Source organism: Nannospalax galili, unplaced genomic scaffold (assembly GCF_000622305.1).
Source record: "Nannospalax galili isolate Female #2095 unplaced genomic scaffold, S.galili_v1.0 scaffold359, whole genome shotgun sequence".
Taxonomy (NCBI): Eukaryota; Metazoa; Chordata; class Mammalia; order Rodentia; family Spalacidae; genus Nannospalax; species Nannospalax galili.
The window spans coordinates 5,300,373-5,322,218 of NW_008347042.1; the positions used below are offsets into that span (position 1 = coordinate 5,300,373).

Consider the following 21,846-nt stretch of genomic DNA (forward strand, 5'->3'; position numbering starts at 1 on the left):
GATCTACGTTTCATTTTGGAATATATTGTTCCTTGCAGAAAGACTCATTGTTTTTGCTACTAACACTGAGATGTTGGCACATGCATCTCTAACCTGTATGTATCTGATTATTACTAGTCATGGACGGTTGCACTCGGATCCTTGGCACCTGTGTATGGAGATAAAGTCATTGGGTAGATTTCAATGGTAATGTTAATCACCTCTACTAATTAACATGATATAAATTTTATGCTTAAATGACTTTTTTTTTTTTTTTCCAGAGCTGAGGACTGAACCCAGGGCCTTGCGCTTGCTAGGCAAGCAGTCTACCACTGAACTAAATCCCTAGTCTAACCTGGAGCTGTAGCAATGGATCAGTGGTTAAGAGCTCTGGCTGCTCTTGCAGAGGACTCAAGTTCAATTCCCACCATTCACATGGTGGCTAACAACTGTGTGTGACTCCAGTTCCAGGGGATCTGACACCCTCTTCTGACCACCACAGGCATTGCACAAAATGAGTACACCTACCTACATGCAGACAATTCACCCATACACATAAAGTAAAAATAATAATAGAAAATAGTCTAATTCAGTTCATATCTTCAAAAAGCTAAAGTAAATTTGTAGTATTTTGTATCAAATCATGATTCAACTTCAAAAGTACTTTCAAAATGGAACTATTCCACTACCTACTGGCTTACCTTTCACCTACAAAATGTATTTTTAAAACAGCTAAATGTACAAGACACAACAAATCAACTTACGCATCAACTAATTCTTATAAATACTAAAGTACTCTTTCTTTCTTCTTCCCTTCCTCCCTCCTCCCCCCTCTTTCTTTCTCCTGACCAAATATGGGAAATGTATCTATAAAGACATTGTTCTAGTTTGTTTCTCAATTGCTGTGACAAAATACTCTGACCAGTACCAACTTGGGGAGGAAAGGGTTTATTTTATAATACATCTCCTGGCTCACAGTTCATCAGGGAGCCCAAGGTAAGAACTCAGGGTGGGATCCTGGAAGCAGGAGATGGAGCACAGACCATGGAGGAATGCTACTTACTGGCTTTCTCTCTTGGTCCCTGCTCATCCTGCTTTGTTATGCTACACAGGCCCACCTGCCCAGGGGTGGCACCACCCACAGTGGGCTGGGCCCTCCGACATCACACAATAAACAAGAAGATGCCCCATAGACATGGCCGCAGGCCAGTTCAATGTAGGAAATCCCCCATTTGAGGCTCCTTCAACCCAGGTGTGTCCAGTTGACACTAAAGCTATCCAGCGCAGACATCTACTTTAAGTGATGAGCCCTTTCTACTGCTTTCAAAGCTACCAAGTTTCTCAAAAATGCTGGATGGAGTCACCAAACCAAATCTGATGTTTTGAAAGATGGTTGTCTCCAGTGTCTTCTATCATAACGCAATTGAGACTATACAGCCCGTACAGCTCTGTCTCTGGGAATCTGCTCAGATGATTATTATCCAAATAAAACATGAGCATCTCAAAGCTCAGAAAAAACAGGAAGTTAGGCCTGGACATGAGGGGCACAAAGATGTCTAGCAGAAAAGCATCCAGCTTCTCTGTGACTCCCTTGGTGTTAACACTGAACTCATCTAGGACTCTCATAATTTCTCATAATTTTTCACAATTTTCTATGTAGATTTTTGGCTAATGGAAAAGAGCAGCAGAATGTCACTATTTCTATAAGTTGAACATACATTGAAGCCTGAAGAATTTCATGAACAGTATTCATGTTCAGTTCTATAGCTTCATACTTCCTAAACTGAAGAATGTGATGATACCAGTATCTGTTAGATCTTTCAAAAGAATTTTGTCCTCATCTTGTTCCTTTCTGTCTGCTGTAAACATAATTCTGAAGCAATCACTCTGGGTGGCCAAGAGTGCTTTATGGGCCTGGAACTGATGATCTTTAATAACCAGAGTGACATTGAGAAGCGATCTCTCCTCATACAGTGTTCTGAACCCAGCAGAAACACTGGTGTCATGGATGAACAGAACCTAGTATGATGGACGGTGTGGGGGGCATTCCTATTCAGCCTCTAGTTAATGGCAGTCTGCATTAGGAAGAAGCAGGCTAGCTAGCTGAACATTGGGGTGGTTGGGTATTGGGGTAGACCTCCCGAGACTCCTCAACATCTACAAGGGGCCACTCTCCAACTGGGCAGGGGTGAGTGTGGGAACCCGTGGCTTTCTTTCTCAGAACTATAAGAATTATTAAATGTCAGTCTTTTCTGGCAAGCACTGTAAGACTTCGGCTTAGAACAAGGAATTAAAATCTTTTAATCCCTCCAGCCCTGAAACACTTTTGTTCGTGTGTGGTGGTTTGAATGAGAATGTCCCCAAGTATTTGAGTATTCTGTTCCCAGTTGGTGGTGCTGTTTTGGGAGGTCTTAGAAGATATGGCCATGCTTCCTGTGCCTGCTTAATATATGAGTGTTGCAGGTTCTCCTCAGGCCAGCTGTGAAGAACCTAACCTGGATCAGGTCCCCTGCCGATTGGGGAGGCAAGAGGCGCAGAGTCACAACATACAGACTCCGGGAGTCAGGTAGAAGCAAGCACTAGGTGAGGTGCTGCAGGCTCATTTAATGCAGGAGGGGGCAGGCCTTATAGTTCCCTTTTCTCAGCCCCCAAGTCCCTTTAGTCAGCGTATCGTTTTCTGACTGGTCCAAGCCACGCAGTCTGTCAGCAGTCACTGGGCTTATGAGCAGGGTACAGAGGCGTGGGCTCCTTTTGGCGGGCTATTTGTGGACCAAGAAGTGAAGTGAATTCTCGCTGAATCCCAGGGCTCTGAGTCCCTGCCATCTTTGGAGGCCTCCTGCTACATATGAGCGCTTAGCTTCTGCTCCTACTCCAGCTACTTCTGCCATTATGCCTCCCTGCTATGATGGACTCTTGCCCCTTTGGAACCGTAAACTAAATAAACTCTTCCTTTTATAAGTTCCCTTGGTCATGGTGTTTTATTACAACAACAGAAAAGTAACTAATACATTATGTAAAAGCCCTGTTGCATTTCTGGAACCTGATGACTTGGGGCAGCTAAGCTCTTTTCCCTTTTGGCCAACTCTTCTTCCCTTCATCTTCATTTCCTCTGCACTGATTGTTTTAAAACTAGCCAACTGTGAAAGACTGTGAGGCTGGACTACAGCCAATGGGGAAAAGACACAGTATTCATGTGGTAGGAAATAAAAACATATAAAACTTCCTGTTTGAATCTGCTTGCTTGATCTAAATGATACAACACACCCTTTTGCAAAAGTAAAAGCTTCTTTGCAAGTTGCTTGCACTTCAATCATGTGTTTTTGTACAATGTCAGCAGGGCCCTTGAACTTCAGATTTTATTCCTAACAGAACCAGTCCTTCCCCTGATCAGTGCCAATGCTACCATCTTTCAATACACCATCAGTCTCTCCTGGGTGTAAATTATAAACAACTGATCCATATGCAAATGATTCTATTGATATACAAATGCTGTTTTGTTTAGAAAAGCATAAAGTGACTTCTTTTCCTATCGTAGAAGTTCATTTTCTTTTAAATTGCATATCAGTTTGATAACCTCATGTTTCACATAAATTTATGCTTAAAAATTTCTCCTATAACTTGGTCATAATTCCTTATTAATTAATTTTCTTATTAATGACAAAAAAATTGGACTGGAGAGATGGCTAAGCAGTTAACAACACAGGCTGTTCTTGCAGAAGACCGAGGTTCAAATCTCAGCACCCACATGGCAGCCAACTGTAATTCCAGTTCCAGGGGATCCAACAACCTCTTCTGTCCTCCATGGGCTTTGCTTGACATGGGTACACTTACATACATGCAGGCAATACACTCATACACATAAGATTTTTTAAAAAATCAAAAAATTAACATGTATTATGTGTGTGTATGTATGTACAAGAGAATCATGCTTTACCTTTTTTGAAATTTTCTTTTAATGGTGTATTAGTAATATTTTTCTCTTGCTGTGACCAAGAAACAATCTAAGGGAAGAAGGTTTTTTTTTTGTTTGTTTGTTTGCTGCTTAAGAAGGAGTAGAATTTATCATGCTGGGAAGTCATGGCTGTCAGGAAACAAAGGACAAGAAGTAGAGCTGAGTATAAAACTTTACTTCCTCTAGCAAGGCTCCACCTTCTAAAGGTTTCACAACCTTCCAAAACCACACCATCTGCTGGGGACCAAACATTTAAACACATGAATCTGTGGGGGTACAAAGCACATTCAAAACACAACAGATGGTTTTGGAGGTCTTCCAACAAGATGTCCCATGGAGTCACTTAACAAAGTTAAGTGAACTATGTTACCCAAGAAATGCACTTCTTGGGAATTTACTAATTGGTAACTTAGGTAATTTACACCCTGTATAAAATTTAGTTCGTTCTAGAAGTTAATCTAAATTAGCAACAGAAATCTGCTGGGGCTATTTTCAATCTTTAGTTTTCCTCTGTTGATTTTGTGTTTTGTTTTGGTTCTGTTGCAGTTGATAAATTATTTTCCAGTCGCAGCAGCAATAATTAGATATTTGGTTATATGGTCTGACCTTTTGATATCTTCAGAAGAATTAATGGTTTGTACAGATCTCTTGTCTTTAGATTGAGAAACAGCAGAGCATTGTATTTTTCTGTCTTTTTATTTGTCTATTTATTTAGAATTCAAAACAGTAAGAATTTTCTGTCTACTAGGAATTAAAAAAGCCCTTCAGTATCTAAGCTGGTGAATTGTGGTGATATTGCACTTCCTCTTGGTGCATGCCTGAAATTTTATAGTTAAAAATCTTAGTGATCTCCATCTCTTTTTGCAAACCTGTCAATAATTGTGAAAGACAGTTCCATTTTAAGAGTGTAGGACACTCTCCCATCTCAGGATGTTACTGATAGGTTAGATTATAAACTCATAAAGGGCCTGTTGAATTGTTGAAGGAGGTAAATAAACACTTAACGGATTGAAATTTTCTAGAATTCCCTGAAAATAATGGATGTGTCAGCCCCAAATGAGACACCTATATCAATCAATTCTCTGGGAACATTATGGAAAAGGGAGTGGAAAGAATGTAAGAGCCAGAGGATGGGGAGGAGTTCTGTGAAATGCTGTCTTCTGGATATGACGTGGCCATTGTCCTCACAAATGCACTGCAGATGTTAGTGTCTGCACAAGACCTGCACAAGATGAAGTTGACAAGATCAGCCAATACTCCAGCAGGCAGCACTAATTGAACACAATGGCTTACAAAGAAAAGAGGATATGAAGGTGGGAGGGGAGCATGTTGGGGATGTCTGGAGGGGGTGGGAAGAAGGAGTCGGGGGTAGGTATGATCAAGACACATTGTATACATGTATGGAATTGTCAAAGAATAAATAAAAGCTATTCTTAAAACAAATAAAAAATAAGAAATTACAAGGGAAATGTTTCCCTAGTGTTAGCCCACTGAAGCCAGTGCAACTACGGCCCAAGGGAGGCAGGCTACTTCTTAAGATGGCAACAGAAATCAGAAGCGTCATCCACATGGTACAGGCTACAAGAGTAAGAGGATTATAGAGACTTTTACCAAGATCCCTGATGGTCGCTGAAGCTAGGAAACATGTTGTTGGCATTAGAGTCCATGAATGGAGGTCTGGAGAAGCTGTGAAGTTGAAGCCTAAGTTACAGTGGTGACCCCAGGATATTGGTGATGTAGGACCATAAGACATCTGCTGGAGGAAGCTGTAGGCACCGAGTAGAACTGATCCCAAAGAGAAGCAATGTGTACTGTAGATGTCAGAGCTGGAGGAGCAGGGCTACGTAAGCCCTTTGCAGTCCAGATAATTCCCTCAAAAGCCCCAGATGCTTTAGTTGGTGCTGCTGGAGTTGGTGTTTGGCTTACTTGGTTTCTGCCTTGCTTTGGTCCAATCTTTCACTGCTATACCCCCATTACTACCTTTTGTGATGGAAATGTTCAATCTATGCCATTGTACATAGGAAGCGTATAACTTTTGTAATGCGACAGGCCATATAAGGGTTCACAGTAAAGAGATTTCCTGAGTCTCAGAAAAGACTATACACTTACACTTTTGAACAGTGTTGGGACTTTTAAAGACTAGGTAACTTCTGAAGTTGGACTGAATTATTTACAATATGAGATGGCTATGAGTCTATGGTGTGGAAAGTTATGAATTAAATGTGATACATTTGGGTGTCAATTTCACAACTTGTGATGGTTAATAGTGTTTGTCAATTTGATAGGATCTGTAATCACCTAGGAGATAAACCCTGTGATCAAGTTTAGAGATTGGTTTAAGTCCAAATGTAGGTCACACTAGTCCATAGACTGGGGAACCAGACTAAATACAAAGGAGAAAGCAAGCAGAGCATCAGCATTTATTTCTGTTTCTTGACTGTAGATGCAATGTGACCATTTGCCTCACCCTCCTGCTGCCATGGCACCTGCCATAATGTACTGTATTCTCAAACTGTAATTCAAGGCAAATCCTTCTTTAAGTTGATTTTGTATATGTGTCATGCACTAAGAAAAGTCAGACACTATCTCACTGTAATAATACCTCAACTGTGTCTTCAATTTTTGACAGTCTTCGTCTGCTTGGTATAGGTCCTCAATGATGCTGCCCTCTGAAAAATTTTAAAGTTTGTCAAGACTTTGATTTTTAAGGCTTCTGTTCTTTTCGTTTGTTTTCAGAGCCTCTCTTTATTGAATTTCTCATTCAAGTCATGGACTGACTGCCTTACTTCATTTGTTTATTTGAATGCTTTTGGGGGTCAGTTACCAGTTTTAAACCTAGGCTTTAAATGCTTTGTCACTTTGATCATTTCTGTATCTTTACAATCAGCTATCAGATACTTTTGCAATTTTAGTGGATTTATGCCACCTTGCTTTTTCATGTCTTGTGCTCTATGTTGCTGAGTGTGCTTCTGTTAGGATTGATATCTTTTCCACTTTTTTAAGATTTATTTTATGAAGTATGGCTGGGTGTGGTGTCACATGCCTTTAATCCCAGCACTCAGGAGGTAGAGGCAGGCAGATCTCTGTGAGTTCAAGGCCAGCTTGGTCTACATAGTGAGTTCCAAGCCAGCTTGAGCTACCAGGAAATCCTGTCTCAAAAAAAAAATATATATATATATATATGTGCAGGTGCCCATGGAGGCCAGAGGAGGTCACTGGATCCCCTGAAGCTGAAGCTACAGGCTGTTGTGAGCATCCTGATGTGGGTACTGGGAACTGAATTTAGGTCCTCTAAAAGAGCAGTATGTGCTCTTAACTGCTGAACCATCTCAACAGCCCCCAAATATTCCAGGTTATGGGTGTTTTCTTGGTGAACATCCTTCTCTTGAGGACTCAATTTGTAGTACAGATCAGAGAGGAATAAAAAGATACCACCTGTGATGGTTAATCTTGATGGTGAACTTTATGGGACTTAAATCACCTAGGAGACTATGATGATTAGAGATGATTGTCAACTTGACAGGATCTGAAATAACCTAGGAGACAAGTCTCCAGGCACAGGCACACCTGTGAGGGATATTCAGATTATGTTAGTCTCTGGTCATGCCTATGAGGGATTATCATGATTAAGTTACTGATTTTGGAAATCCCACTCCAAAGGGAGATAGCACTATCCCTAGAGCTTGGTCCTGGACTGCCCCTAAAGAAGCTACTTTAGCTCTTTTCTCTGAGAGAAAAGCTGAAAATTAGGAGAATATTCAGGCTGTGTCACAGCTATTTTTCACTGCACTTATTCATGTCTACAGTGAAAAAGAACAAACATTGGACAGAAAGATATAAAAATTGTGCAGTTTATGGAGAAGGAAAAGAGTTTGAGCAAGTTAAACTTTGTAGCCAAAGCCTGTGCTGGAAAAGAGGCTGTAATCGTTAAGGATAAACAATCCTGCTCTGTGCTGGGACAATAGGAAATGTGCAGAAGCAAGACTCCACTCATCAAGTGCTCTAATTTATGAAAATCCAAACTCATTTGAAAGGAGAGAGCCTGAACAGAGAATGTAGCTGAAGGAGTTCCCTGCTTTTCTAAAGTAACTGCTTAGGACCAACAAGATGGCTCAGCAAGATGTAGGTCTAGTAAACTGAGTTTGAGTCAAAGATCCCATTGTAGAAGGAGAGCACAAATTCCTGAAAGATTTTCTCTAACCTACAAACACATACCCTGGCAAGTCTGTGCCTGTTTAACATACATCACTTTAACATACAACTTTAACATACATCACTACTACTACTACTATTACTACTACTACTACTACTGCTACTACTACAACATTTTAAAAAAGAAATCAGCTAGCATAGAAAAGCTCAGAACACAGAAGCTGATACAGCTATGGTCCAAAGGGGTCAGGCTACATCTTGAGTGGCAACAGAACATGGAAGCATCATTCACCTGGTACTGATTTTGAAGACAAGAAATAGTTAAGATTGAGGGGTCATGGAGCTTTACTCCCTAGTTTCTGAGAGCACCTGAGGCCAGGCAATGTGTGGTAGAGTTGGTGTCTCTGTAAAGAGGCCCTGAGAAGTCATTGCATGAAGGTGTTGAAAGTAAAGCTTAAATTGCAATGGAGGCTGCAGGATATTAGAGATGCCAGGACCATGGGATGTCTGCTCAGGTATGCTGCAGGCTTTTTTCCTGTAGCTTCTATCTGATTTAGTGTTAAGATCATCACAGCCTCATGAAAATAATTGAAAAGTGTGCCTTCTTACTCTGCTTCCTGTAGGAGACTGTACAGTGTAGGTGTCAAAGGGCTGGGGAGAAGGCTCTGGGGGGAAAGGCACCTGCTGCCAAACCTGACAACCTGAGTATGATCTCCAGGACACACATGGTGGAAGGAGAAAGCTGACTCCCACAAATTGTCCTCTGATTTCTATATGTGTGTCACGGCGAGGCCTCCTCCCAAAATGTAGAATGGGGGATAATTGTTCTCTAAATATTATATTCTTATATTTCTCCATTGAGACCGTCATTTGTATCTGGATGTTTCTTCTTCAGAGGTGGCTGATTTTGCTTTGTTTTTGACAGAGTTTCACTCTTTAGCCCAGGCTGGCCTTGAGTACCCTATGTAGTCCACCAACTCCACTTGGGAGTTTTTGAGTTATACATTCAGCTTTCTAAATTGTTAGCATGCCATTCAAATTATTTCCTATTGCTTAAGTCAAGTGTTTTTCAGGGGAAGTTGTAGGCATTTAAGTTGTCAAGGATGTATTTGCAGCACTCCCTTATTGCTCTTTTGATGTTCTCAAGGGCTATAGGTCTATTCCACTCACTCCTGATAATCTGAATCCTCATTTGAATCTTCCTTCCTGTCCTTATATAGGTTTGTCAATTTTATGCGTTATTTCAAAGAACTACTTTGTTGTATTTTTCTACTTTTAATTACACTGCTTTCTATCCTGGTGTACTTTCCTTCTACTTTAAGCTTATTTTTGCTTTGATTTTTCTTGATAGAATCTTAGAGACTTTCCCCACTTTTGAATGTGAGCATTTAGTGCCATAAATCCCTTTAAACACAGTACTTGCTGTGTCCACAAATTTTTATGTATTTTTTATTCAGTTCAATTTATTTTATTTTCTGAAGACCTCTTTTGTCACCCATGGACTGTCAAAGTGTGCAATTAGTTTGGAGATACTCTTTGTTGGTTTTTTTATTTAAAATCTGTTTCCATCTTGGCTGGAGAATATACTTAATACAATTTCAATTATTTTAAAATGTATTGTTTATGCCTGATATTACTATATTATAAACATATTCTCCTATTGTTATGTGGGTTGCTCCATAAATAACCTTCAGATCCTGTTGGTTCATGGTATTGTTGGTTCTGGATCCTTCCTTTCTGTCCTGTGTTATCAATTGTTGGGGGATCCTGTAGGGTCCACATACTTAAGGATTCCTTGTTTCTCATTTCAGCTTTTTTTTCCATGTATTTTGCCTATTGGTTATTCAGTGCACTCACATTTGGAATGGTTATGTTTCTTTGGTCGGCTGACCCTTTCATCATATCATAATTTCCCTCTCTATCTGGTAGGTATCTTTATTCCATAGTCTACCCAATAATGAATTAGGCACTCCTGTGGTGTTTTTTCTTTGTCTGTTTTATGTTGTTTCGTGGGGGATGGAAGTTGCTCTTTTTGATACAGTCTTGCTATGAAGCTCATTCTAGTCTTGAACTGGTGTTTCTCCCGCTTCAGCCTCTTAAGTGTTAAAATTGTAAAAGTGTGTCACCATGCCTGGCTTCGTGCTGTTTTAATTAGTGTTTGTAAGGTAAGTCTCTTTCCATGTTCTTATTTTCAACATTTTGAGCAAAAGAATACCAACTTTTTATCTGTACCTTTTAGCTATAGCTAAATATTTCAGAAATTCTTCAAGTTAAACTTTGGATCAAAGTATTTGTTCCTAGGAGAATTTTAATCAGAATCAATTCAATAAAGAAAGCATTTTTTTTCACAAATGAGAAGAAAGTACTCATAGAACTTGCACAATTTGAACTACATAGACAAAAGTCACACATAGATGTGAGTTGGTAGCTGAATATAGGTGATGTGCATTTAAATCTTAGTTATCTTACATATTATGAATATTATGAATAGATAGGACTGAGAAATGGCTCAGCAGTTAAGAGTACCTGTTGCTCTTGTAGAGGACTGGGGTTCCATTCCCAGTGTCCACACGGGACTCTTTAACACCAGTTCTAGGGGATCTGGTGTTAGAAAATTCTCACTCTTTTTTCTTTTTCTTTTTTTAAATCAGGGTCTCCCTCATAGCCCCAGGTGGCCTGGAACTCACTATGTAGACCAGGCTGGCCTCAGTTTCACAGAGATTTGCCTGCCTCTGCCTCCCAAGTGCTGGGATTAAAGGTGAGCGCGACCATGCCCTGCTGAAATTCTCATTCTTAGTTGAAATAGCTCAATACTCAATATTGTTGACTTAGTTTTGTTTTCTCATGATTTCAGAAAATAAGGTGGCTTTACAAGGGCGAGAGGTGCAGTGTGCCTTGATAAAATTTTAACTCCTTTCCATTATCACTCAAGCCCATAGTGCTGACACAGTATGGTTCTTTGGCATCTTTTATCTTCTGGCAACGTTTCTTTGTTCCACTATTTCAGTGCAGCGCATGTTGTTCTAGTACATTAAATCTAATAGAAGGGATTTTAGATGCAAACAGTCTGCATAGGACACTAACATGATTTTACATTGCAACATTCTATTACCTGGAACATGGCTAAGACGCTAGTCCTTTCTAGTATTTTTAAAATATGTTTTTATTACATTTATTTAGTACATGTATGCTAAAATTTTTCAGGTAATATTTAGTAATGAGCATAATTCCACAGTAATGATTGTTAAATATTCATACTTCATTTTGTAGTATAATAATTCTAATATAACACTTCCAGTGTTGGCATGTTAGCATTTTTAAACTTTTTACCACTAAAGACTATGATGGTGATTATTGTATTTAATTATGCATAGACACTTAAGCATTTTCATAATTTCAGAACGATTTTGTTCTTATTTTTTGAGACAGGGTCTCTTATAACTTGGAACTCAGCTACACAGCCAAGAATGACCTTGAACTCTGGATTCTTCTGCCCACACTTTCCCAGTACTGGTTTTAGCAGCGTGCAGCACCACACTGGGTTCTTGTGGTACTGGGGATCAAACCCAGGGCTTCATGAGTGCTATTCTAGTTTGCTTTCCTGTTGCTGTGACAAAACACTAACCAAAACAAACTTGGAGAAGAAGGGTTTACTTTTGATTAACAGTTACAGTCCATTATGGAGGGAAGCCAAGATAGTGACTCAAGACAGGAACCTGGAGGCAGGAACTGAAGCTAAGACCATGGAGGAAGGCTGCTCAGTGGCTTGCTCCCCCCACTTGCTTAGCTACCTTACTTATACAGTTAAGACCCACCTGCCAAGGGATGGCACTGATCACAGTGGGCTGGGCCCTCCTTCATTAATTAGCAACTAAGAAAATGCACTCACAGATAGATATGCCCACAGCCCAATCTGAGAGACGATATTCCTCAGTTGTGATCCCCTCTTCCCAAGAATGTCAAGTTAACACAAACTAGTACAACAGGCAAGCACTCTACCAACAGAGCTGCATCAGCAGCTTTCAGAAATATTTTAAATGGCAGCATTTTCCCAGGTCGCAACTCTGATTAAAGAATTATATGTAGGGGGCTGGAGCGAATGGCTCAGCAGTTAAGAACACTGGCTGCTCTTACAGAGGACCCAGGTTCAGTTCTCAGCACCCACATGGTGGCTAACAACTATCCCTAAGTCCAGTCCCAGGAGGATCTGACACCTTCTTCTGATCTCCGTGGACACTGCACCACACGGGTGCACTTACATACACACAGACAATACACGTATACACATAAATTAAAAATATTTTTTGTAAAAGATTAAAAAAAAAAAAAGCAAAGTTGGATGTAGTGGCACTGATAGAATATGTGAATTGCAGAAGAGCCACAAGCCTCATTAGGGAAAGCCATAAATCCCTTAAAGTGTCTTACTAGCCCTAAATTGGTAGCCTGGCCTTGCTCAAGCCTTATCAACTGGTCACTCACCTGACTGAGAGAGACTGTGGAGCCCACCTATCTCCTTTAGTACTATAGACAACTCACCCGCCTGTCTGAGAAAATTATGAATATTATGCATTCCAAGAGATTTGTTTGAAATTCAATATTACTCAGTAGTCAACTCCTGGAAAAGTCTTCCTTTATTCAACACACAAGGGGACTAAGTGATGAACACGGGAAACAAGATTTAAAAAGGTCCCTGGAATGGCAACAGTAGGTGGCTGACCTGTCTTATGCAGAATTGTTAGGAAAATGCATAATGTGTTTCAATTTTGTAGGCGGTGGCTACATAGGGAACCTTGACGACAGTCTAAGGCAGGATACAAAAATAACGTGAATTAGCAGTTAAGGAGACAACGCATTTTTCCTTGATGCTTGTGCAAAAACATATATCCCATCATCTGCCTTCGTTTGCTGCTACTCACACGGTAGTGTGTGTATACTGTCTATGGGCGTCACTTCCAGTCTAAGGTCAGAAGACGGAACTCAAGGGGAGCAGATAGTATTTAGTAATGATTGATGTAGCCAACATGCAGTTTAAATGTGTCCTATTTCTTAAACAAGCGTGCGACGTCACATGAGGTCACCACAACGTCACTCCTTAGCGTGAAGGCGGCAGAACGCCAGCCAGCAAAAGCCTCCAGTTTGGGCGGCGCAAGACCTCGGAAACTTGTCGGGCAGTGACAGTGCTCCCGCAAAAGCCGGGAAAACGCGGCCCAGACGCTGGTAAGCAGGGCTAGAGACCCGACTCGCGTCCCGCTAGGGAGTTGAGGCACAAATACGTCAGCCGGAGCGCTCCCTCGAGGCCCCGCCCACTCTTCCGCCGGCGCCAGCTAGCTGTCCGGAGGAGGCGTGGCCTCGGGGAGGGCATGCGCTTTCGCGATCCGGCTGTGAGGGAACTAGCGATCTCGCGAGGGTTGAAAGTGGGTGGTGTAAGTAGGTGTCCTGGTGGTAGGCGATAGAAAATAATCTACCAGAGGACGACGAGAAGGCCGGGCGAGGCTCTCGGCTCCAGTGCCTTTCGTTTATCCGTTCCCGTTCCCTCAGCCCTCCGCCTCCTCGGAGTCAGCCCGCCCTCTCTGACCTCCGTGACCCCGCTAGCCCCGCCCACCCTCGTCGACGTGATTCCCGCCGTGAGGTAAACGCCGGTGGAGCCGAGTCCCGCGAAGAGGACGACGGCCAGAGGGACTCCGCTGGGCCCGGCTCTGGTCGGTTGAGGAGCCGCGGCGTGGGAGAGCTTGCGGGCGGACGTCGCTCCTCGGGCGGCGGCGGAGCTGCGCAGGTCCAGGCCGCCTCCATCTCCGCCTGGCCTGCCCGTGGCCGCGGCGGGTGACGCAGCCGGAACATCATGTCGTCCGCGGCCGAGCCTCCGCCGCCCCCGCCTCCCGAGAGCGCGCCTTCCAAGCCCGCGACTGCGGGCGCCTGTGGGAGCAGTAGCGGCAACAAAGGCGGCCCGGAGGGCGGCGCGGCGCCGGCGGGCGTGTGCGCGGCGGGCGCGAGCCCTGCGGACGGCGAGATGGAGGTGAGCGCGGCGGGCCGGGCGGGAGGTGCTCGGTCGGCCGGGCGGTGGTGCGCCACTGCGCCCTGACGCTCGGAGCCTTGCGGCCGTTCGGCTCGCGTCCTCCCAGGTTCCATTCCCGAACGCGCCGGGCCGCGGCTCTGGCGCTGCAGGATTGCATTTCTTTCCCTCTCGGGCCAATCTTTGCAGAGCTCGGAAGGCTCAGGAGACGCATGCTCCTGCTGACGGTGGCTTTGGGGACCCCATCACTAGACTCCCCTGAACTCCCTCTTCCCTGGACCTGTAGTTTGCACTAACTTTGGGGAAGGGCGGGGGTGTTGCCCTTGAGGATGGGCCGGGGCCAGGGTGGCTTCTCCGGCGGCCGCAGCCGGGCAGTTGGGCCTCCCGTCCCTAGCGCCGGTCCGGGTGGGGCGGCATCTGTCTGTGCGGGGCAGAAACAATGGCGAGAGCTGGAGGGCCGAGTGCGCAGTGGGGACGAGCGGGATGCAGCTGCTGCCGAGCCGCCCGAGGAGGCTCCTCCCTGGTCCTGCCGCACCGGGAGTGGGGCGAGCCTGACAGCAGCGGCACCTGTCCTGCATCCCCGTCTTTTTAGGGCCTTGGGAATGGAAGGGGAGCGCATCCGGGAGTGTGCGGGCTTCCAGGCCAAAGCTTTTCTTTCAAACAATTGGTGGGATTCGCTGTTGAGCCACCTCTGGGCTTTGGGTAGACCAGAGGATGATGACAGAACTGGAGGGGGAGGTGTGCGTGTGGAAGATTGGGGGAGCTGCCAGGCAGGTCTCTTGGGTAGGTTCCCAGGCTTTGAGTTGCCTGGGAATAAAAGTGATTGCCTCCAGTTTTTATTCTTGGCCTTGGACTTCTTTTGAGATATTTTTTAGTCCCAGCCTGAAGATTTCTGAGGGTAAAAGTAATACTGTCCCGAAAACGAGTCAGTGTAGAATGAACGCTATCGTAGTGCAGTTTGGGGACGCCATTGGGCAGCTTGGGTAAAGTATTGCTTTTAGTCTTTGAAATAACTTTTAGTGCAAGGGTAGGTTTTAGTGGAATGTGCCAATGTGTACTTTCCAGTGAAAAGTTTGTTTCGATTGAGCATATATTTGATGTTGCCTCCCCCTTAGGGTCTTAAACATTTTTTTTGAATTTCTAGAACTTTTAAAAAAGTTTTGGTTTTTATTTTATTGTGCATGAGTGTATTGTGTGTATGTAAGTGTACCAGTTTTCATGCAATACCAGTGGAGGACAGAAGAGGGCTTCAGAGCCCCTGGAACTGGACTTACGGAAGGAGAAGGTTATTGGCCACCATGTGGGAGCTGGGAACAGAACCGCTGCCCTCTGCAAGAGCAGCCAGCACACTCTTAACTGCTGAGCCATTTCCACATCCCCATTTTGATTTTTTTTTTTTGGAGACGGTATCCTTGTAGCCCCAGCTGGCCTAGAACTTGCTATGTGGACCAGGCTGGCCTCAATCTCACAGAGATCTTTGAGTGCTGGGATTAAAGGCTGTGTCACCACAGCTGGCCCTAGGGCTCTTTGATTTCTGGTCCATTATTTAAGGGGGGGGGGTCTGAAAACATTGACACTGAAAATAGTTGTGTGTAAATGCACAGTTTGCTGCAAAGAGTTGTGTTAGTAGCCTACCTCACCTTTCCAAAGACTCTGCTGTTCAAACTTGGAGTAACAAATTTCTTACAAGAGGATTTTTATTTATGCATCCTAAAGAACAGGGTAAAGCCCAAATGAAATTTTTTGTTTGTTTGTTTTTGCTTTTTGTCAGGATCTCCCTAGTCCCAGCCTTCCCGGAAGTCACTATATAGACCAGGCAGAGATCCACCTATCTCTGCTTCCAGAGGGCTGGGATTAAAGGTGCAGGCCATCATGCCTGGCAGAAATTTTATTTTTAAGTTACTGTGTTTCAATTAAAGTTGAAATATAAGTGTGAATGTGATAACACCGTAAGAAATCAGTTGATATTTTCATTTGACAGATGGGGAATGGAGTCTTCTGATAACTAGAGCATGTTGTAGAGTTGAAATCTTGCTCCAGAATGAGCCATTTTCACACATCTTGCCCTCTGAAGTATTTTTAAAAACGTTGGGCAATTTCACAAATTGAAGAGCACTTAAGAGTGCTTAATTATCTTTACCTTCTCATTATAGGACTATTAGTAATTTACTTAAATTTTTTTGAATGATTTGTTTTTATGTGTATGAATGTTTTTTCTGCATGTATGTAAGTGCACTCATGTCTACAATGCCCATAGAGGCCAGACAGTTGTCAACTACCACTTGGATGCTAGAAACTGAACCAGGGTCCAGAGGCAGCCAGGGGTTAACCACTTGAACCAACAATCCCTCTCTCCAGCTTCCAGGAATTTCCTTTCTTAAACCCTTCACTTGTTTTCTGATCACATTAGTTTTTGTTTGTTTTGCTTTTTTCATAAGTCTTTTAAAACAAAATTACCAAGCTAGCGAGATGGGTCAAAGATTAAGAACACTTTCTGCCCTTCCAGAGAACCTTTGTTCAGTTCCTAGCACCCACATACAGTAAGCTCTCAGTCATCTGGAGCTCCAGTGCCAGGTGATGGAAACCCTCTTCTGGCTTCTGTGGGCACCAGGCATGCATGTGGTGCATATATATACATTCAGGCAAACACTCATAAACATAAAATTAAAAAGAAAAGACAAAATTACCTTCATTGTCTTAAAATCAGAATATGGTTTGAGGAGTAGTACTGTTGCTTAGTATACCTGTTGCCATTAAATTTGTTTTTGCAGTTGGAAAAGACATTTGAAATTGCTTTCATTTTGTTTGAAAGTAGAATTTAACATGAGTTTTCTAAAGTCAGAAAGTAAATCTATCCATGATTTTTTCAAACGTGATTTTCATAGGCATTTAATTTCTTTTTACTCCTATCAGTAGTAGGTTTAGGGAGCTATCTTATTTTTTAATTATGGCTTTGGCAGTTTCAGCTTATTTTCATTCCTCCTCATCTCTCACTTTTTTTTTCCTTTTTTTTTTTTTTTTTTTGTTGTTTTGAGACAGGGTCTTCCTGCAGACCCAGCTGGCCTGAAGCTCCCTATGTAGAACAGGCTGACCTTGGACTCAGAGATCCACTTACACGCTAGGATTGAGGGCATGCACCACCACGCCCAACCATCTCTCACTTTTAAACTCTACTGTATGCCAGTAGTTATGACCACAAGGATAATTGTTTTAAAAACTATAGAAGAAATAATGTCTACTGTTGGGAAGCATCTTTTATTATTTAGAGTGCATTTTACCTTTAATGTATGCTAACAGGAATTTTGTAAGTTTGTCTAGACTGATGGTTTTATCACTTTTATATGCAGAGACAGGTGGTTTATGATGAGTATAAGGGACCCTGGCGCTGAAAGATTTGGACAGTGAAGTTGAAATTGAATTTAGATCATTCATTAGAGCACCTTTTTTGGGTACTACAACAGACCCTGCCCTCCAGACCTTTTGATGACTTAAAGCATTATAAAATTGCCAGGTACAGATTATGCATCATGGATAAATTATGCTTTCATCAACTTTTTGTTTTTTTATTTTTTAAATAAGCATTGAGGTATAAAGTTTTACTCTTTTTCTGTTTGTGGCATTCGAATGTCAGGATGAATATATTCGTAAGAATAGCATAACTTAGGAATCAGACTACTTACTCAATTTAGGCTACTTTTCTTGGTAATGTACATTTGTGTAATAGCACAGTAGATGAATGCAGTTTTATGATAAAAGGAACTTTTTCACATTTTATGTTACCTAATTTGGCTCCATAGGTTTTTAAAAAATATTTATGTATATGAGTATATCGTTTGCATATATGTGAGTGTACCCATGTCATGCGGTGCCTGAGGAGATCGGAAAAGGGAGTCAGTCCTCTGTAAGTGGAGTTACAGATGGTTTAGATCAGAAAAGGCAGTCAGTCCTCTGTAAGTGGAGTTACAGATGGTTGTTAGCCACCATGTGGATGCTGGGAACTGAAACTGGGTGCTCTGCAAGAGCCACGGTGCTCTTAACCACTGGTGCTTCCATAGTTTATTTGAAAAGATAGATTTGTCCGTATGATTTGTATGGAAAGTAATTTTGCTTTAGAATGATAATTGAGAATATTTTGTTTTAGTCATGGCAGCAGTTACAGTTTACACAGTTGGGCTAAATAGATTTTTGTCCTCATGGTATCTGGTTCATCCTGCTCAGGTTTCATGGTAGCTGTTAAGTATCTATGGAGTTGGGAGGAATATGTTACTTAGATTTGTGAGTTTTCAGAAATCATTATAATGGTGAGTTGACCATTTTTTAACAATTCAATGATTTTCCCTTCCTACCAGGAAGTATTTGATGATGGATCACCTGGAAAGCAAAAAGAAATCCAAGAACCAGATCCTACCTATGAAGAAAAAATGGTATGTCCCAGACATGTGAATAGAGTTTATAATGAACTTTTTCTTAAGATTATTAAATATACTAAACATCTGTGTCTAATTTTTGTAAGTAAAATGCAGATACCTAATTGAAATATGTATAGCATGGAATATTATAATTTTTTTGCCTGTGTAAACCAAATAGAAGTATTCTTATGTGTTTATATAATGTGATGTAATTATCTAATTATGTTAACAATACCTTTACATACTAGCTTTGGAAAGTGATTTTTAAAAAGATGAAAGAAGTGTTGTATGTATATCTAGCATTGTTCTCTACTAGGTTCAAAGACTAATATATGTTCTTTGGTCTCAGCATTCTCACATTGTGAATGGGATTGTCTTGTCTTGAGATGCTGACAAGGCCTTGTGCATATGTTCTGTTGCTGAGCTACAGGAACGTTCCCATGAATGGATCTTTACAGAAGAAAGCTTGGCATTATATGTTTTCCTCCCTCCCTCCCTTCCTTTTTTTTTGAGTTCTCATAATGTAGGCCTAGTTGTCCTGGAACTGCTATGTAGACTACTCTGACTTCAAACTCAGAGATCCACCTTCTCTACCCTCTAGGTGCTGGGACTAAAGGGTATGCACCATCATGTATAGCTATGATTTCTTTTTTCCTGTCTCAAAAAGACCAAAAAAAAGGACTCTGTTCATATCCTTTTAACTGAGACTTAACTTAACCAGTACCTAAAAAGAACTATAAATTTAAATTCAGATTTAATGATAACAATAATGGCTAACAGTGAATGATTATTTTGTGTGAACCTATTCTGAGTGCTTTGTATGAATTTAAACTCATATAAAATCTTAAGTAAAAATGTGTGAATAATACATCTAAATAGTGTATTATTATATTGTATATAATATTAAGTTATATGCAATACAACTATTTGTGTTCATACCTTCTTTAAAGAAATGAACCTTGTCCTATTCTTAATACTTACCACCTACATATCTGGCATAGAGTTTTTTTCTTTCTTTTCCTCTTTTGAGACAAGGTCTCATTATGTAGACCAGACTGGCTTTGATCTGAAGTCACAGAGATCCACTTGCTGCTGCTTCCAGAGTGCTGGTATTAAGGCTTGCCCCACCACACCTGCCCTGAGTAAATTATAACAGTACTTAAAAAAAAAATCTTTTACTTTACCTTGAAAATCAGGAAATATTTTGTTATTGTTCATTTTTTTAAATTTGTTACATGTGTATGAGTATAATGCCTACATGTAAGTGCACTCATGTCATGCAATGCCCATGTAGGTCAGAAGAGGGCATCGGATTCCCCTGGGACTGGAGTTACAGCTTATTAGCCACCCTATAAGTGTTGGAAATTGAACCTGGATCCTCTGCAAGAGCAACTAGTGCTCTCAACTGCTGAGCCATTTCTCCAGCCCCGTTTTGTTTTTTGAGACAGGGTCTTCCTGTAACCCCAGCTGGCTTGGAACTTACTATGTAGACCAGGCTGGCCTCTGCCTCTCTAGTGCAAGGATTAAATGCGTGTGCCCCGCTCTGTTAAGGTTTTTAAAAACATTTTTGCAGAGTAGTGTCTATGATACGAATACACTTGCAAGGGAGGTTTTCCATGTTTTTCTACAGTGCTTTTCACTCTTCATAGTGTCTTTTTTGGAACCTTTGTCTTTCTCCCAAGTTTTTAGTTTCCTAGCTTAGTTTCTCATTTTCTGGTATGATCTTTTTAAAGCAAAGCTCCTTGGGTACCCTCTTAATTCCTCTCTATAGCTTAGCTGTCTCACTCTACTCGCTCTCCACTCTTAACCACAAAGCTACATAATACTGCTTATTGGTGCCAGAGGGAAAGTAAGTTTTTAAGTCTCTTGAACTTCTGTATTTATTAACAGTCTCATTTAGCCGTTCTAAAAATATGACCTTTTGGAATCTTTCCATTCTATTTCTGTCATACTCATTTTCAGTCTTCCTTGGCAAAATTGCAGACCTGACTTTATTGTATTTTCTTCAGCATCTACTTATTTACCTCTTTCTCTTTGTGTGTGTGTTCCTTCTCATACACAAAGTACATAAACTATAATGAATTTAAAAAATATATAGTGTTTCTAACATATTTGGGTACCTTCAATATTTGCTAGATAAAATATATACTTGTAATTCTCAAAAACTGACATTTTTAACATAAACAGGCAAAAATGCCGAGTCACCAGTTTCTCTGCTTATTGAGCTGTTCTTTGTGTAACCAGATTATCATTGTGTCTTTAAAAAGTGTGCTGAGATTCTAGATTTCATTACTTGTGGAAGCCTGCTTTCAAGAAGCTTAATTTTTTTTTCCAAATTCTTGCTTTTTCTTGATGTGATAATAGGGAAAAATTCAGAGAAGGGTAGATAAAAAATCTGAAAGGAAGGAATAGTATTAAACTACATTGGGTCAATGAGTATTTAATGAAGTTAATAAATGCTTTTCAAGCCTCATATTTTAAATTTTGGCATCAGGCTGTTGAATGATCAGTGTGTTTTATTTTTCCTACTTAATGCATTCACTTGTACAGTGCTTTTCTTTTTTCTTGTTTTTATAGTGCATATAAAAGTTTAACTTTGCAATTGAATAAGCTTCGACAAATATGAATGCACTAAAACATTGCTATAGTCATAATGTAGTTTCTATCATGCCAATAGCTTGTTCCTGGTCTTAGTCCATTGCCACTTTTCTTACCTGCTTTATATCACTAACTAGCACTTTGTATACTCTGAGAGGAATCCTAGAAACTTGTGTTTACTGACTATCACTTGGTAAACTGCTGCTCACTGTTGTTGCATGCTGTAGTAGTTTGTTCATTTTGGTTCTTGAGTTCATCATATAAAGGCATGTTGAAACTGATTTTTGAAGTTTGGATAAAATGTGTCTTAATTTTTTTTTTTTTTTTTTCAGCAAACTGACCGAGCAAATAGATTTGAATATTTATTAAAGCAGACAGAGCTGTTTGCACATTTCATTCAGCCTGCTGCTCAGAAGACTCCAACCTCACCTTTAAAGATGAAACCGGGGCGCCCACGAGTGAAAAAGGATGAAAAACAGAATTTGCTGTCAGTTGGCGAGTGAGTAATAGTTTATACTTCATAGTTAAACTTTTTTTCTTTATGGTCTTTTTGAGACAGGGTCTCCCTGTAGCCCCAGCTGACCTGTAAATCTTTCAGGTTTAAATTGACTGTAATTTCTAGTGTTCACATTTTAGGCTTAATCTATTTTTCAACTTTTTTGTCTTTCTGAGACAGGGTCTGTAGCTACAGCTGGCATGGAACTCTCTAAATTGACCGGGCTGGCCCATCTCATAGAGATCCGCTT

The 21,846-nt window shown here is 41.2% G+C and overlaps 1 protein-coding gene and 1 pseudogene across 1 annotated transcript in view; one reads left to right on the forward strand and one right to left on the reverse strand.

Annotated features, from left to right (window-relative positions):
- Positions 1-1,253: 1,253 nt before the first annotated feature.
- On the reverse strand, positions 1,254-13,924 carry LOC103742404 (annotated as a pseudogene).
- The window catches only part of Smarca5 (SWI/SNF related, matrix associated, actin dependent regulator of chromatin, subfamily a, member 5), a 37,061-nt gene continuing 28,696 nt past the window's right edge, over positions 13,482-21,846 (forward strand). The window contains exons 1-3 of the mRNA XM_008843447.3: positions 13,482-14,096; positions 18,443-18,517; positions 21,433-21,599. Of these exons, the coding sequence (XP_008841669.1) occupies positions 13,923-14,096; positions 18,443-18,517; positions 21,433-21,599 (416 nt within the window). The 5' untranslated portion in view covers positions 13,482-13,922. The remainder of the gene's footprint in view (positions 14,097-18,442; positions 18,518-21,432; positions 21,600-21,846) is intronic.